Consider the following 16,107-nt stretch of genomic DNA (forward strand, 5'->3'; position numbering starts at 1 on the left):
GAAAATGGATTGTGTGATCCGGAGAGTGAATTATATATCGTCAGAGCAGCTGACCACAGGCCAACCGAAGAACAACGAATATCTATAGAGGTAAATCAAAACTTGATACTGGTCCTCGTATATGTCTTATATTTTGGTATATGTATCTGCAATATTTTCGTCTACTCATCCATCTCATAAACCATTATCAACCGTCAAACTAGTCATCTATTTACCAGTCTTACCAGAAGGAATGTTGAACAGAACAGCAGGCTTTCCAGGAGCGGAGACCTTGTCGACACGGTAAAATCCCTTACGCTCAAACTGAATGATATCACCTTCCTTAAGCTGAGCGACATTGCTGTCGGCAACAGCATCCTCACGGAACTCAGTCTTGGAATTGAGGACATCCTCGAGCTTGTCCTCCTCCTGCATGGAGTCCTTGTTAAGGAGGTAGTCAAAGTCGACGAGCTCAACGTCGACGAGATCCTGGTCAGCAGAGAGCCAGGTGACCTTCTTCTCGGTCTTCTTGAAGTCACCCTGCTCGTTAAGGTCGAGCTCGAGCTCGGTCACGTTGCCTTCAGCGTCAGTGACACTCTTGCGGACAAAGGCGTTGCCCCAGGCCATGAGGGTGATTTCCTCATCCTGCTTGAAGCTCTTGGCGTCTTCCTGGTCGAAGAGGATGTTGCTGCTGAAGGTGACCTTCTTGGTGCCAATTTCGGCGTTCTTGTTGTGCTTGGGCTTGTCCTGGGTGTAGGGGGTCTCGGGGCCGCCCTTGAGGGTTGCCTTAACGAGGTTCTTCTTGAGGACGGCGGTGTGGCGGGGGGCAACGGGGTCAATGTACTTCTTGTTGGTGGCCCAGAAGAGGGTCCAGTCGAGGTTGACAATGTTGCGGCTGGGTCCCTGCTTGAGGATGAACTCGCGCAGAGCGGGGATAGTCATACCACGGCGGCGAATACCGCGGATGGTGGGGAAACGGGGGTCGGACCAGCCGTCGACGACGCCCTGCTCGACGAGCTTGGTGAGCTTACGCTTGGAAAGCAGGGTACGGATGAAGTTCATGCGGGCAAAGTCCCAGATTTGGACGTTGCGGAGCTTGAGGGCGTCCAGGAACCACTGGTACTGGGGGTTGCGGTCACGGTACTCGATGGTTCTAAGAGCGTGGGTAACGCCCTCCAAGGAGTCAATGATCGGGCAGCAGAAGTCGTAGGTAGGATAAGCCTTGAAGTTGGTTCCGGTGCGGTGGTGGGGGGAGGAATTGCAGCGGTAGATAACAGGGTCACGCATGGCCTTGTTGGGGTTGTCGACAGACATCTTAGCCCGGAGACACCAGCGAGCGCCCTCCTCGGTACCCTTGGCCATTTCCTCAAAATGAGCCAAGTTCTCCTCAACAGGGGCATCACGGCGCTTGCTGGGCTCTCCCTTCATACGCTGGTCACGCATAGTGTCCTGGTCGGTGTCGTCTGCGTAGGCATTGCCGTCCTTGATGATCTGGACGGCGTACTGGTGCAGCTCCTTGAAGTAGTCACTGCTGTAACTCGTCCTGTCGGGCTTGATGCCCATGAGAGCAAGATCCTCAAGGATAGCATCCTGGAACTCCTGCTTCTCGTTCGAGGGGTTGGTGTCGTCGAAACGGACGAGAAGGGTACCCTTGTACTTCTCGTGGGCGAAGTAGTCGTTCAGGAGAGCGGCCTTGGCGTGACCAATGTGAAGGTAACCAGAGGGCTCGGGAGGGAATCGAGTAACGACACCCTTGTCGGTGTTCAAAAGGGCAACATCGTAGTTGGCACCTTCCTTGACCTTAGCAGCTCTCTTCTCCTTGGCGGAAGCATTCAGAGCCTCGAGAGCAGCGATAGCCCATGGGCAGAGCTCCTCCAAGAAGTTGAACCAGCGAGTCAAGTTGACCAGTGTGCCCTTGCGAATGGCACCGATGGCGACACGGTTTCCGCGAAGGGCACCCCAGAGGGCAATATCGGCGGTGGACAGGGCGTAGCCGACGATGAAGGAGCGGAGAAGGAGGTGGTTGTTGAGCTTCTGGAGCTTAGGGTCGATAGTCTTGAAGTCGAGCGCGGTAAGAGCCTCGAGCTCGGAAAGCCATTCGTTCTCCTATAGAACGTTAGTTTTGCTATTGGAGTTTTGTTCTAGAACTACAGGGCGAATTACCAGCTTCTCTTCCTTGCTGTTCAGGAAAGGGAAAGTGCTGCGGAGCTCGTCCAGAGCCTTGGCCCCATAGACAGGACCGCTGGCACCGACAAACTCGACGATAGCCTTGTCGCCGCGCTCGAGGGTCGCAACGTCCTCATAGTTGACGGCGATGATCGGGGTGGGCCGAGCCTCGTTCACGGAAGTTGCGATGAGAAGGATAGGCAGCAAAGCAGCCTGGTTGGCCTTGGTGGCCAGAGTGAGCTGAAACTGAGACATCTTGGAAAAAATCTCACAATTTCCAGCAAAATCAAGCCTTGAAGAATAATCGTGGGATGATGGCGGGGTGTTTGCGGAGGGTTGACTCAAAAGAAAAGGCCCGGACCGGAACAACATTCTTCCGTCTGTCTCCGGCCAGCGCAAAGCTTCGCCGCAAAACAATTGTTAGCAGATCACGAACGGCAGACTCGCATCCATTCCGGGCCAAAATCATGTCCTCATTCAGCTCGCTGATGCCCACCGGGGCAAAGTCAATGCTGTCAATATGTCGTCCTTCCTTCCGACAAGGGTCAATGACAGCCCCGGCCCTCTCAGGACATCAACAGGTTCGACGAATCAACCAGCAGAACGCGATGGCCATGGCCGCGCATAGACGGAATAAGGCCGCCACGACCAAAGGCAGGAAGGGGCCCAAGGCGTTCCAGCAAAAAGATCTCAAGGACATCGAACAGTTCGCGCTATGCGATGCCATGAGGTAAGGAGCAAGGGAACTCCATTCTCAACGTGCCTTCTAACAAGCCATTATAGATACATTAGGGCCTTCGAAGTCGGCCGCATTCCAGAATCCACCAAATACGAAATTCACATCCGATTGAAGACTCAAAGAGACGGCCCAGTTATCCGTAACATGCTCCGATTGCCTCACGCCGTACACACCGAATCACGAATTTGCGTTATTTGTCCGTCCGGCTCGAAAATCGCGCAGAGTGCTCTTGCAGCAGGAGCCGTGCTCGTAGGAGAGCAGGAGGTTTTCGACGCCGTCAAGGCTGGCAAGATCGAGTTTGATCGGTGTCTCGCCCACCCGGACAGTATGCCAGCTTTGAACAAGGCTGCACTAGGAAGGATCCTCGGTCCTAGGGGTCTGATGCCCAGCGCGAAGCACGGTACAGTTGTTGAAGATGTCGCCGCTCGTGTTGAGATGTTGCGGGGGGGTACGATATACCGGGAACGTGACGCTGTCATTCGACTCCCCATCGGGCAGCTGGGATTCACTCCAGAGCAGCTGCGGGATAACCTTCGCGCCACTATTGATCAAGTCAAGAAGGATGCCATCGGCCTCAGTGATCGAATCACGAAACAAATCTACGAAGTGGTAAGTCCTCCGTTTGCCGTCGCTGCCCAGCTGTTACTGATTGATTCCAGGTTTTGAGCTCAACCCACGGCCCCGGCTTCAGTCTTACTGGTGACTTCACTTCTGAGAACTCTGTGGACCCTGCTCTCATGAGAGGCCGCTTTTAGTATCATACCTTTTTGTATAGAATCTGTTTCATTAGGGAATACGGTGTATTATAATATCAATGGTTCAAGCATATACTCTCAACGCCGGCGCTATGCAATGATGATCACAACTCTATATAGTCAGGTCTTTCAGCGCGGACACCGCACTTGTATCTTCTCCCATGAGTTTGTACAGACGCAAAACGGCCAGCGTTTTAGTGTCTCGCTTCTCACCCGCCTGCTTTGTCTGTTTGGCCTGCTCAAGCGCCTTCTTCAAGTCTAAAAGCAGGGCCGAACGGATCTTCGACATGCGCGGCTGTTGTGCTTGTAGGAACGGGTGGTCTTCGCCAACTCGTGACGATAGCCTCGTCAGGTAGACGTATTTCTGCAAATGGTGCTCGAGTCGCTTCAGGGAGACACTCTGGCCGTCATCCTCATCCTCTGCCTCGTCCTCGTCCTCGTCACTCTCGAGAAAATCAGACCCAGACTCAGACAGCTCCGTAGACTTCTCTTGCGCCGCTTGCTCTCCAATCATCAATCTCATCTCTAGCTCCTCGACCCGATCTGCGAAGTCCAGCAGCGCGCGCCCAATATTTGCGTCGGCTCTCAACTTCTTCTTTTGGTTCAGCAGTCCCGCAACTTCCATCTGTCTTGCCTCAACTTTGTCCCGGATTGTCTGTACATCCCGCTGGAACGCGAGCAGCCCAACGCGAACTTGCTCGACCTTCTCCTCACCCCCCTGCAAGGCCGTCCCAAGTGAGAGGAAATCCTGGTAGTTTTCATTCACCAGATCCAACAATTCCCGACTAAGCAATTGATCCAAGTCGCGCAATTCCTGGCGCAAGTCTTCAAGGCTCTGGTGCCGATTGGTCAAGGAGGAGAGGTAAGTCGCTGGGTTGAAGTCCGGCGAGAGGAACGACGCGCGGGATAGAGGTTCCGGAAAGGGGAGGCCCGACGTGTCATCGTCCAAGTCGGAGGCAGAATCGTCAGAGTCGCCAAACTGGAAGGATTCAAATCGAGGTCAGTTGGAGGCCAATCGGCGGGGATGGGGAGCGAAATGACAGATGGGCTTGCATACACGAAATTTGTTCATGTTGGCCGTCGTCAGCTAGGAGTCAGCAGGATGTCGGGCGAGCGACGGAGGCAACGGGGGCTGCATGCGAACTGTGGACTGGAACTGGGGAAGAGTCGGTGTCTCAGTATAGAAAGTTGGCAGTTGTCAGTTGCCGGAGGGGAAGTGCGGTGCGGAGTGGAACGCTGGAGGAATCTCGGTCTGGACCTGAATGCGCTAACCAGGAGATCAACAATGATCATGCTGCGGAGTAAACGCAAGAGCACTAAGAACAACCTCCTGAGTAATATGGATTGGCGCCCCTTCTCTGCCAGCTCATTCTCGTGCTCGTCCATTTCCTGACTCCTGCATCCTCCCGCCATCAATCAGGTGTCACTGGCACTGCCGTTATGCTTATCCTTGCCTGCCAGCCTGTCCGACTCCGCCGTGTGCCTCCATGCAATGCGCCCTACGTGTCTGTACATCCTGTGGTCTAACACTCTTTCTACCTAATAAGCGGGGTCTCTAAGCCCATCGTGGCCGTTGTCGCGTCCCGATCGTGCCTTTCCCTGCGTCACCAGCAGTTCGGTACAGTCGCTGGAGACGCCTTCGCGCTGGAACTACAGACGCATTCCGATAGTGACTGGCTGCCTTGTCGACACGACCTCGCCTGTCTCAACCTTGAAAATGAATCAGACGCCGTCCGACAGGCTGTCCTCCCACCTTGATGCATTGCGACCACCCTCTTCTACCTCCACGCGTCAAAGGTGGTCGACCCAGCCCTCTTCTTCTGCCTCGGCCTCCCACCATCCTGTGAACGAGACTGCTAGCCCGTCCTCCTCTTTACAGTCGCAGGAGGTGAAACCCTGCCGCTATGACCCTGCATCTTCTACTCTAGATGAGTCTACGCTTGCTTATCGAATCTCCGCGTTACGCCATCTCAACGGCAGCTCCTTCAAGCCCTGGTCCTGGAAGACGCGCCAAGCACCTGCAGCCACCAGCGGCAAGTCGTCGAGCTTAGCTTCGCAGCCTGTTCTCGTCAGGTCCTACTCGGGTGGTGCCGATGATAACTCGGCTTCACCAAAAATGCCTACAGGGCGGTCATTTCTTTTCGGGGGTTCCTCCCCATCGAATTCAGACCAGAAACGGCGAAAAGAGCCCCAACTACCTTCCGATGAAGAGTTCAGCATCGACGGTATACTGCGGGCTATAGAGCCAAATATTCGCGGCACGCTCGACTCCATCGGGGAGATCTGTGGTCGGAGCAAGCTGAGTCTTGCTAATGAATATGGCAGCCATATTGCGCCGCTCGGCGAGATCAGAGCGCCGCCCGGTGGTCTTTTACCTGTCGAAGAGGCCAACTCCGTACAGGAAAGATACTCTGGCGAGAATGTAGTCATCTATGATGATGACAATGGTGATGGCCGAGACCATCCTTTCTCAAGCTATACCTTCTTTGACGCACTTCTTCCTCCCATCTCCGCGCCACAACAGGCTGCCCATGCAAGTGATAGTGATCGATCCGAGCAACACGGTGACGAACAGGGTATTGATCCTCTTCCCAGCCCAACAACTCGAGAATTCGCCTCCAAGCCCAAAGCCGGTGGACGAGCCTTGCTAGCGACGACGGAACCAGCCGACGACGAGCGGGTGCAGAATATCCTCACGCCAGCGCTCGTCTCAGAGATCCTCCTAGACGCCCAGGCAAACGGGAATCTGAAAGAGCATCTAAACGACCAATTACCGCAGGTGGCAAACACGGATGCGGAAACCAACGGCCGGTGGTCAGACCCTAGCAAGCCATCCGATGTACAATCGCTCTTCCGCTGGCTGAAACAAGCCGCTTGGAGTGATAGCTGTGGATCGGAACAGCAGACGGCCGAGAGTCGATTAAGGGCTATGCTTGAGCGGCAGAATCTGAATGAGCAGACTGCTTGATGACTTGGACAGATCATGGATATATATGTCCCTTTGACGACTTGAATATACGACTACGATACCATCTAAGTTGAGCTTGATCTTCAAAAAGCTGGTCGGGCCACTCTACCTGAATGAATAATGAGTTTTATACCATCCGTCTATAACTGATTTGTGTGCGTGAATCTGAACATATACTGAGTGTTTCTATATCCCTGTCTACCATGTCCTGCGGATTTCATATTCTGTAAACGAGCTTTAATGATGTTGTCATGGAGATCTAGAAACAATGTTTCCATCTAGCCAGGTATCCAAACGCAATGCTATATATTTAAAACGTCAAACCAACTTTTCCACTTCCATGGAAGCCCATCACCCTTCAATCTCCCTAATCAATGTCCTCGCAAACCCTTCAAACCTCCCATACGACCAACACTCCCGATACCGCTCCACAAGTGGTCGTTCATCAACAGCCTCCTCAACCTGCCTCTCACCATCTGCCTCATCCCCATCCTCACTCCCCTCATCAGCATCCCCTTTATTCCTCCCCTCAACCAGCGCCCCAAACTGTACATCAACCGGCACCTTCCCTAGGAACCTCACCCCCATCTCACTAGCCATAACCTCGCCACCACCACTCGAAAACAAATTACTCACCTCCCCGCAGCAGGGGCACGTATAACCAGACATATTCTCAATCACTCCCAGGGAGGGGATATTCGTCTTCACGCAGAAGTTGACTTCCTTGCGTACGTCCGATGTCGCGATTGCTTGGGGTGTTGTTACGAGGACTGCCCCCGTGAGACGGGGGAGACCGCTACCGTCGCTGGGATTCGTCGTCGCAATCTTTAGTAGTTCCTCGGCGAGCGCGATATGCTCGTCGCTTGTGCCGGGTGGTGTATCGATTAGCAAGTAGTCCGTCTCGCCCCAGTATACATCTGTTAAAAACTGCCGAATCATAGCTGTTTTCTTGGGTCCGCGCCAGATGACAGCATCGCTGCGGTCGCGGAGGAGGAAGCCTAGCGACATGCAGCGGAGGGTTCCTCTGCCGCTCTGTGATTGTGTGCCATTCGCATTGTCGTCGTTTGTTTGTGATCGATTCTGCGCCCCATGCACAGGAACAGGAACCCATCCATTCGGACTCTGCGTGATCTTTGCGCCCTCGAGACCGACGAGGCGTGGGATTGATGGGCCTGTAAGGTCGATATCGAGGATTCCGACGGATTTGCCTTGTAGCGAGAGGGCGAGGGCTAACTGGAGGGTTACGGAGGATTTGCCGACGCCGCCTTTTCCGGAGAGGATCTATTCATTGTGTGTAATTAGCTTTTGTATCAATGTGAATGTCTTATGGCTGTACATAATCGCCAGTGCGAGGGAGGGGTCGGTCTGGGGCGACTGTTATCGATAAGACATGGAGGGGTTGGGATTTTTTTCTCTGCGGCGATACTGTGGGAGGGGTAGTTTGAGAAGCTCAGACGTACCAGGACAATATTCTTGACTCCTTCTAGAGGCATGTTCTGCTGAATTTGGGCGTTGATTTGGGGTTGAGAAGGGTGTAGGAAGAAAAGTTGGGGAAGCCGGTCTCGGTGTTGCAGGAAGTAAATCGGCTTCTGCGTCATTCCGCGGAGCTGCTTATCAATCGGAGATCATTTACGGAAAGAAAACATCTAAAAGGCATCTTCGTGATACGGCATGATTCTCATTCTTTAGATCGCCACTATCTAGTAGGTTTATTCATAATTTGTCCATGGCATGTCCAAATCAGGATATGGTGGTAGCTGTTGCGCAAACCGGTTTCGCGCCGGTTAGATTTGCGTTGCCGTACTTTATTGCCATTTTTGTACTACGACTCCTCCACGCTTGAATTCCGCTAGGTCGCCTAGCACGGCTGCTTTGTCGGTTAGCTCTTTGCTAGGGAATGTCGTCAAGAGTACCCAGGGGCGACTTTGGCTTTGAGGGCTAGCAGCGGTCACAAAGTCATAGACGTCGCCAATCGTTTGGGTCAGGTTAAACCGGGAGGTAAGACGAGTTCCATCGCCTAGACGGACTTGCAGCGTTACAGCAGGCTGTGATTCATCCACATTCGTCTTTGGGGGTTCGGCGCTGGCAGGAGCAGGTGTTGGCTCCGCAGGAGCAGGGGCCCTGACACCAGGGGTGGGACTACCCAGTCGCTGTCCCTGGCCCGCAAAAGGCTTGTACTTGGGCTTAGGCCTGACATACTTCTCTTCATGCTGCTTTATCTCGACATCCACATCCTGACCATGTTGTGCATTCATGATAGAGAGCGGTGCGCGGCCCTGTCGGATACTGTTGAGAATCTCGGAGTTTTGAGGGTCATCGGACCGGTAGAGGTCACCGTCATCCACGGAGAAACCATCCGCCCAAAAGTGTAGTGTCCTGCGCACGCGACGCGGGACTTGCGGTTGAGAAGGCCCACTCGGAGCGTCGATTACTCGGCTTGGTGTGTCATCGCCACCTAGTGTACGAGCAGATCCCGTAAAGTTGTTCCGTCTAGGTTCGTTGTCATCGGATGCGGGAAGCTGGGTCCTGCAAGAAGTTAGAATTTGCATCACAAGAATATAGCAGATACGTACTTTCTGGCCTTCTCAATGATCTTCTTTTTGAGGTCGTCTGGGTTCTGTACGGCGAGTCCGGATTTCTCGCCGCCGGTGAAGAAGTCGTGATTCTCATCGTCATCGTCGGAGCTATCCCCCGCGCCAGTTGTAAGGTCACCGAGCGTAGCGAACTTTTTCGAGGGCTGTCTGCGAGAGGAGGATGATTCTCTGGGCGTAGATGATGAGGATTCAGCTGACGGTTGGCCTGTTGCTTCGGCCGACCCCGCGGTCTCGTCTTGTTCTGCGAAGAATTCGGTGACTGCTGCTTCAAGATCCCAGCCGTTGGTCGCTAGATACCCTTGCGCCTTGAGAGAAGTTAGTATGAGCTTGAAACTGTGCAAAGGATAGCTACCTCTTCTGGGCGCGCCCTGGTCATAGCGCAGAATTGCGAGACGACCTCATCGTGATCGGCGGGGTTCATGGTGTTATAGATGTCAGTGTTTGACAATTGAGGGAGATGCGTCTTATTCAGCTTCAAAGGTGGATATAGGAGTAGAAGGCCAGATAAGCGCGGAAGATGGAGCTAATGAAAGTAGGAGCTGTCAGTGTTGATGTTCTTTTGAATTCCAGCCTCATCGACAATGAAAGACCAGCAACAGTACGTCACTGCTGCCTATTGGTCATCCGGAGGAAACATGTTCCGTACTGCCTCAGGAACAAAATATGGATTCTCCAACCATACAAAGTATGCTGTAACGTTGACCTATCGTTGGTGAAAAAGCAGCTCTGGACATGACATTGGGGAGCGAAGCCTAAAGCTTTAGTTTATAAAGGCATTTCAGAGCTCCATCAGTGGTCGTTTGGAGGTCTTGAAAGTATTAGCTTACATAATCCCTCCTCGCGCAGATCATCGCGGTCCCATGAGCTTGTTCGAGGTCCAGGCATAACGAGCTTGACCTCAGGTACTCCGCGCAACCTTTCGCAGTCCAATAGTTAGGTTCTCTCACGCTATAGCGTCTTTTGAAGCTCGACGCGACGTCCATTCACCCCTGACAGTTCCGTTCTCGCAATCATGGCTTCAAACGAGGCCTCCGTCTCCAACTCAACCCCAGCGCTATACGAGTCTGGTTTAACGATCCCCTCTGACTCGGAAAACTACGATGCCAACCATGACTCCGGCTCAACATCTTCAGACTCCCCTATGATTCTGTATAAGCCCTCGGTAACAATTTGGAGCATTGTCCGCGGCGCGGCGATCAACCTGGTTCTTCCATTCGTGAACGGCTTGATGCTGGGGTTTGGTGAGCTATTTGCACATGAAGCAGCGTTTAGGCTGGGGTGGTCCGGAACAAAGGTATGTGGCTTTGAGAGCTGTATATGGTGTTTATGAAACCTGAACTAATCATACACTTCTAGATATTCCCTACCTATCGGCGGTCGCGGCCAGTAGCTGCTGGTCTTGGATTATAGACTCTATCGCGGAATTTTCGGGTGCGATGACTACATGAAAGGGGAGGAATAATAGATAGTTTACTTGGTTCTTATGCATGTTCGATATTCTCAGATTTGGTCTTATATGCCTGCTCAATGGGATGCACCTGGAGTGATATTTGCATGTATATACATAGACCCAAGCAGGCAGCAAGCACCTGGTTTGACGGCGTTTGGCAACGGAGCAACCATTAAACAATTCAAACCATGAACAGCAACTTAGAGATAGCTCAGTAGACAAAAGCATTGTTCTAGACAACTACTCATCCTCATACGATTGCCGAGTCTCGTCCGTCGACCGCCCGGCAGAATCTAGGCTTGGCAGAAAAGTGCAACAATTCAAGTCTCCGCGATTCGCTCTTCCCCGTCCCCGACTTGGATCGCCTACACTTTACAATGCTGGCAGGCCCCAGTATCACAGGGCGCATTGCCCAGCGGCAATTTGCTGCATTTGCACGGTCAAGTCGATCGGTTCGTGTCAGCTCTCTAATGTGTCCATTTGTCTCTTGCTGATCCTAGCAGATGTCCTCGTTTGGACCGCAGATTTCACGAATTCAACCCGTGCAGCGAGGCAGCAGAATCCTCGGCGGACAGACAGCGTGGAAGGCTTCGATTCCCTCGATTGTTTTTGGTTCCGCTCGCTTCAATTCGACTTCCTCTTCCACCTCTAGCGAATTTGTGCCGGAGACTTCGGCGCAGTCAACAGAATGGGAACCTTCCAAAATTGATATCAACAGTATACCGGAACACACTGGATACCTGAAAGACATGGGACTCGACTACGGGTGGGGTCCGACGGCCTTTATGGAATGGATGGTGGAACATGTGCACATTTACAGTGGCCTGCCCTGGGTCGCAAGTATTGTTGCTGCGGGTTTCGTTGCCCGCGCCCTAATGCTCCCGCTCTTTATCAAATCTGCAGATCAAGGTGCCAGAGCTGCCAACAGCGCTCCTATCCTTCAACCTGTGCGTCTTAGGATGTTCGCCGCCATGCGGGTTCAGAACCAAATGGAAATGGCACAGGCCAAAGCGGAGTTGGCAAAGATAAATAATGACCTCGGTCTTCGACAGAGATGGGTCTTCGCTCCGATGCTCGTTCAATTTCCTCTCGGTTACGGTGTTTTCCGCCTGGTCAGAGGCATGTGCAGTTTGCCTGTTCCGGCATTGTCTCAGGAGCAGTTTGCCTGGATCACCGACTTCACAGCAACAGACCCGTATTTCATCCTTCCACTCGCCGCTGCTGTGGTTATGCATTTCACTCTAAGGGTTTGTTCTATCTTAACCTGCTGCGTATTCGCATATCGCTGATCTATCTCTGTACGTAGAAAGGAGGCGAGGTCGGACCCATGGCAAATGCGTCACCAGCTCTTCGCAGGTCAATGTGGTACGGCTTGCCACTCTTCTCAATCCTATTCATCGTCTCCCAGCCTGCCGCGCTCCAATTATATTTCCTCACCACCGGTGTCCTCGGTCTTGGTCAAGCGCATCTATTCCGCAGCACCTCCTTCCGCAAAATGGTCGGCATGACCCAGTTCGAGCCCCGGAAACCCAGCTCCCCAGACCAACCAAACGAAGGCACTAAAATTCGCATGCTCAATGACTTTATTGCACGTGAGAAAGCCAAGATGCCTGAGACGCCCGCCAGGTCCCCCGCAGATGTCGAGCGCCAGAAAGTTAGTGTCATCGACCAGGCCATGAACAGCATCAAGAAGACCGGAAGAGAAATCGGCAAAGAGGCTCAGAAGAAGATGGACGAGATGCGCGGCAAGGGCCCCGCGACCAACCCGGACGGCACACCCGCTGCCCCGCCTAGGCTCAGCGACAAAGACCGCAGACTGGCCGCTGACTACGAGAAGCGCCGCAGGGAGGAAGAGGACTGGAAGCGGGAAGAGCGTAACCATGCCAGGCGGCAAGAGTATCTGAGGGAACAGGAGAAACAGCGTGCTCAGGCCAAGTCGGCGATCAACAAGAACACACGATAAAGCAGTGTTCTCGCTTTTCCTTTGCCGTTTCCCCATTTCCCCATTTCCCGCTTTTCTCATGTCTTATATCTTGCGCCATGTATTTAGCCGTTTATTCCATCTATTCGGATTTTGTGTTAATAATAGATAGATATCTCTTCCTTCCTCTCGCAGAAATAATTCCACATTCTATACCTGTAAACGCACACAACCGATGCCACAGCCGCCCTTCTCAGACTATAGATAACATGTCTTTGGCCTAATGTCAACAGTCATCTGTATACAGCCAGGACCCGTTAGGGCAAGGGGGCAGTAGAACAATTGATTTATTTCCTCCCTTATAGTACTGGACCTGCCCAGTATAGACTGCAAGTATCAAAAAATACTCAGACTGTCTAGATTCCTGCGTGCTGAGCCCTGTCTTCCTTTTCGCTTCAATTAGGGCTGGACTTTCTGTATCTTGCCTTTTGAGGGTTTGAGAGGGTTGGGAGGCTTACGCAAGGTACAGTGAACGAGTAAAGAAACCCTCTAAGCGTGTTAATTATCTACCTAAGTCTATGTCAAAACACTGCCGGCTGCTCAACACCCCGAACGTTCTTATATCCTCGACAAGCCAGTTCTGAAGCAAAAGACCAACCGAGGAATAATAATCAGAAGACGCACGAAGACTAGTGACCTAAAAAGCGCTCATAAAAAGAGAACGAGGATGAAAACCCCAGCGACCTGCTGCTCGAAATTAATGCATGCAACGTCCCATCATCTGTACGAAAGGAATCGATATCGAGAACAGTATAGAATCCTCGCTGGTCACCACGGAACTTCCGCAAGAGCCTCTTTGGCCTCCTTGAATCGATCTTTCAAGTTGTCGACTGAGAGGACAGCTGTAAATGATGAATCCGCTAACTCATTCAAATGTTCCCTCGACACGGTAATGAGTTTTTTTTTCCGGTCTTCCGATTCCTTCAAAGCCATGATTATCTGTGCGCATTCTCGGGTGTTTTTGTCTATTGATTGAAGAAAACGCTCCACTTGCTCGATAGCATCCTGTGCCCGCTTCAAGGTAGTTTTCGATTTGGACTCTGCTTCATCTAGTAACGGAAATATATCTTCGACTTCCTCAAGCATGACAACCCTAGACCGCTTATTGCACGGCGATGATTCTGGTTGCGGTGAGTCTGCTTCACGTTTGCTTCCGGAATCAGAGGGCGGGGACTGGCTGGGCTGGGTTGCGCCTGTGGAAGGGTCTGACAAAGAGCTTGAGTCGGTCATGTTGTTGGATGGACTGGGTGCTGACTGGCTAGGCTGGCTTGTGCCTGTAGGAGGATCTGGGAAAAAGTTTGCGTCGGTCATGTTGTTGTATGGATTATGTGGCATCTCTGGAATTGATGGAGGCTGGTCCCTGTTGAAACGAAATAGATAGACCGTTAGTCTTCCTTCCAATATTCATCCCAGCGTAGGGGTCACCGAATGAATGTGTTTGTTTACTCTATAGAAAGATCCATGTCAAAGGTGATAAGCCCAATAATCCGAAGTGAAAGGGATGGTAATGCCTGAGCAGAGAAAATAAATACAAATCTTGATAACCTAGTATGGCAGTCAGCAGTGATTCCAGTGATGAAAGTATAGTAAGCGAAGATGAATGGACGTACAGTATACGCTGTTGGGAGTGATGTAGCTAGACAAGACGAGTGAGATCTCATGTTGAAGCTGTCCTTGGGCTGTAGATATCGAACTTGATTAAACTTGGCAAGTGCTCTGCTTGGTGGCTGCCAGAACCGGTAGATAGTAGAGGCGCATAAGGGACGGCAAGACAAAGGTACGGAAGAGGAAACTGGACCTACGAGATTATGGGAAATGATATGCCTCGTATGCGTTGATTGTCCAATTCTAGTATTGCAATTAGATACACCGTTGTCTATGAGCTGTCCCATGTCCAACCATACTTCCGTGCCAACTCCAAAGTTCTGTCCCAAGCCGCCTCGGCGCAATTATGCAAGCATCGATGTAAATGCCTATCTATTCTTGGTTCAAATCCAACGCAGTATCGGAAAGCCCTGACGTACTGCTTCAGCAGGACCAAGAACATGCTTTCCAATAAGGCAACAGAGGCAATTGCGAGCATTCAGAACATGGCATTTTCAGCGAATGCCTGTAGCGACTTCCTTGAGCGAAGATTTGGTCGTATCGATTCTAGCCTGAAGTTCAGCCAGTACCTTTTGCACCTGTTCGATGGTGCGGGTGGTATCTTCGAGGAGCGAAAAGGTTTCGTCATTCCCATTCGCGGTTCTAGCTTGTTTGGTTTCGTTGTCCTTGGACTGAGCCGCGTGGGCTTTGGACTTGGGAAGCACCTTCTGGTCGGTACGCTGTTTCTTGCCTGCGTTTGGCTGAGACGATGAAGCCAGAGTGGTATCCTCCAAAGAACGCTTGAGGGAGGCTGGCTCACGTTTAGACGGAGCAGAGGGCAAGGGCTCAGTCTCCTCCAGTTTGACAGCGGGCTGACTCTCTGTCTTGCCTTGGCTCTGAGTCTCTGCTATCTCAGTCAAGAGCTCATCGATAGCTTCATCCTCGTCTTCATTCTGAGCAGAGGCCATTTTCTCCTTATCATCCCCAGGCTTGTTCTCGGCATCGATTTCGGACTTGAATTTCGTTTCGAAGTCCGTACAGTCACTCAGTGGGCCACCGTCTTCGCCGAACACTGCATCCACAGCCGCCATTTCGGCTTCTGTAGTACCGGGATTATTGACATTAGCAACTGGGGCGTCATTCTGAGCCTGTGGCTGAATCTGGGTGCTGGTTTGCTCCTGCGCCGAGCCCTGCGTCGCATTAGACGAATCAACGAAGGAAGCGTCGATGGCCACCGCGGTGCCAGCAGTATTGTCCCCGGTTGCGGGTTCCAGAGACGACTCAGCGACAGTCTGTTCCCCAGCTGACTGCTCCTGTCCCTTGCCCGACTGGTCATCAGTCATGACGGCATCACCACCATCATTGACCTCTTCCAAGGCCTCAGACTTCAGGACCGGCTCCTCTGCCTCAGCTTCAGTCTTGACCTGATCCTCAACCTTGGCCTGAGCACCACCATTGTCCTTGGCGGCTGAAGTTGAAGCCGGGGAATTGGCATCCCTAACGGCAGCACGGGATCTGGTCTCGCGCTCGTTAGACTCGGTCATGATTGCTAATGTGTTTGAGGTCGCCTAATAATGTGACGGCTTGGGAAGTTAGCTGAGTCTGCAGTCAGAAGGTAACACTGAGTACTGTATTCTTTGAACGTACACTTGAGAGACTGCAGGTACTGCAGGTAATTGAAGCTGATGTCCGATATAGCTTTGCGATCCAAACCGGGTGAAATGAGGATGGAAAGCTTGAACGGATGGGAAGAGAGATTTGGGGAAGAAGATATGAGGAGGGAAGGAAAGAGAGAAGTGAAGAGAAGAGAAGAGAAGAGAAGAGAAGAGAAGAAAAGCTGGTGTCAAGAGGGAGTGAATTCCATCGTGAGGGAAAACAGTCAAGGCGCAGG

General features: G+C 52.2%; 9 protein-coding genes across 9 annotated transcripts; 4 read left to right on the forward strand and 5 right to left on the reverse strand.

Moving 5' to 3' along the window:
• Positions 1-70: 70 nt before the first annotated feature.
• Positions 71-2,454, reverse strand: BDV14DRAFT_77551 (glutamate--tRNA ligase GUS1). Its single transcript, XM_073777493.1, has 2 exons — positions 2,143-2,454; positions 71-2,085 (listed from the first exon to the last, which is right to left on the reverse strand). The coding sequence occupies exons 1-2, from the start codon at positions 2,398-2,400 to the stop codon at positions 208-210; spliced, it is 2,136 nt and encodes a 711-aa protein (XP_073627404.1). The 5' UTR covers positions 2,401-2,454; the 3' UTR covers positions 71-207.
• A 126-nt stretch (positions 2,455-2,580) lies between these two features.
• BDV14DRAFT_175023 (mitochondrial 54S ribosomal protein uL1m) lies at positions 2,581-3,759 on the forward strand. The gene is made up of 3 exons (XM_073768995.1): positions 2,581-2,875; positions 2,929-3,493; positions 3,544-3,759. The coding sequence occupies exons 1-3, from the start codon at positions 2,613-2,615 to the stop codon at positions 3,637-3,639; spliced, it is 924 nt and encodes a 307-aa protein (XP_073627405.1). The 5' UTR covers positions 2,581-2,612; the 3' UTR covers positions 3,640-3,759.
• BDV14DRAFT_77563 (COG2 family protein) lies at positions 3,651-4,924 on the reverse strand. The gene is made up of 2 exons (XM_073777495.1): positions 4,697-4,924; positions 3,651-4,618 (listed from the first exon to the last, which is right to left on the reverse strand). Exons 1-2 carry the CDS (start codon positions 4,709-4,711, stop codon positions 3,752-3,754), a joined length of 882 nt encoding a protein of 293 aa, XP_073627406.1. The 5' UTR covers positions 4,712-4,924; the 3' UTR covers positions 3,651-3,751.
• Position 4,925: 1 nt separating this feature from the next.
• BDV14DRAFT_77562 (uncharacterized protein) lies at positions 4,926-6,782 on the forward strand. The gene has a single exon (XM_073777494.1). The coding sequence runs from the start codon at positions 5,357-5,359 to the stop codon at positions 6,605-6,607; it is 1,251 nt and encodes a 416-aa protein (XP_073627407.1). The 5' UTR covers positions 4,926-5,356; the 3' UTR covers positions 6,608-6,782.
• Positions 6,783-6,958: 176 nt separating this feature from the next.
• BDV14DRAFT_190315 (P-loop containing nucleoside triphosphate hydrolase protein) lies at positions 6,959-9,622 on the reverse strand (the record flags this gene model as incomplete). The annotated part of the gene is made up of 4 exons (XM_073771319.1): positions 6,959-7,888; positions 8,431-9,133; positions 9,181-9,506; positions 9,554-9,622. 4 exons carry the CDS (start codon positions 9,620-9,622, stop codon positions 6,959-6,961), a joined length of 2,028 nt encoding a protein of 675 aa, XP_073627408.1.
• A 281-nt stretch (positions 9,623-9,903) lies between these two features.
• BDV14DRAFT_175031 (TOM13-domain-containing protein) lies at positions 9,904-10,844 on the forward strand. The gene is made up of 2 exons (XM_073768996.1): positions 9,904-10,495; positions 10,558-10,844. Exons 1-2 carry the CDS (start codon positions 10,214-10,216, stop codon positions 10,609-10,611), a joined length of 336 nt encoding a protein of 111 aa, XP_073627409.1. The 5' UTR covers positions 9,904-10,213; the 3' UTR covers positions 10,612-10,844.
• A 158-nt stretch (positions 10,845-11,002) lies between these two features.
• On the forward strand, positions 11,003-12,791 carry BDV14DRAFT_175032 (membrane insertase OXA1). The gene is made up of 3 exons (XM_073768997.1): positions 11,003-11,103; positions 11,155-11,898; positions 11,958-12,791. Exons 1-3 carry the CDS (start codon positions 11,029-11,031, stop codon positions 12,612-12,614), a joined length of 1,476 nt encoding a protein of 491 aa, XP_073627410.1. The 5' UTR covers positions 11,003-11,028; the 3' UTR covers positions 12,615-12,791.
• A 541-nt stretch (positions 12,792-13,332) lies between these two features.
• Positions 13,333-14,279, reverse strand: BDV14DRAFT_77601 (uncharacterized protein). The gene has a single exon (XM_073777496.1). The coding sequence runs from the start codon at positions 13,965-13,967 to the stop codon at positions 13,401-13,403; it is 567 nt and encodes a 188-aa protein (XP_073627411.1). The 5' UTR covers positions 13,968-14,279; the 3' UTR covers positions 13,333-13,400.
• Positions 14,280-14,346: 67 nt separating this feature from the next.
• On the reverse strand, positions 14,347-16,052 carry BDV14DRAFT_175035 (uncharacterized protein). Its single transcript, XM_073768998.1, has one exon. It carries the CDS (start codon positions 15,758-15,760, stop codon positions 14,732-14,734), a length of 1,029 nt encoding a protein of 342 aa, XP_073627412.1. The 5' UTR covers positions 15,761-16,052; the 3' UTR covers positions 14,347-14,731.
• Positions 16,053-16,107: the final 55 nt, after the last annotated feature.

This window comes from Aspergillus stella-maris (assembly GCF_047715825.1).
Source record: "Aspergillus stella-maris strain CBS 113639 unplaced genomic scaffold BDV14scaffold_33, whole genome shotgun sequence".
Taxonomy (NCBI): domain Eukaryota; kingdom Fungi; phylum Ascomycota; class Eurotiomycetes; order Eurotiales; family Aspergillaceae; genus Aspergillus; species Aspergillus stella-maris.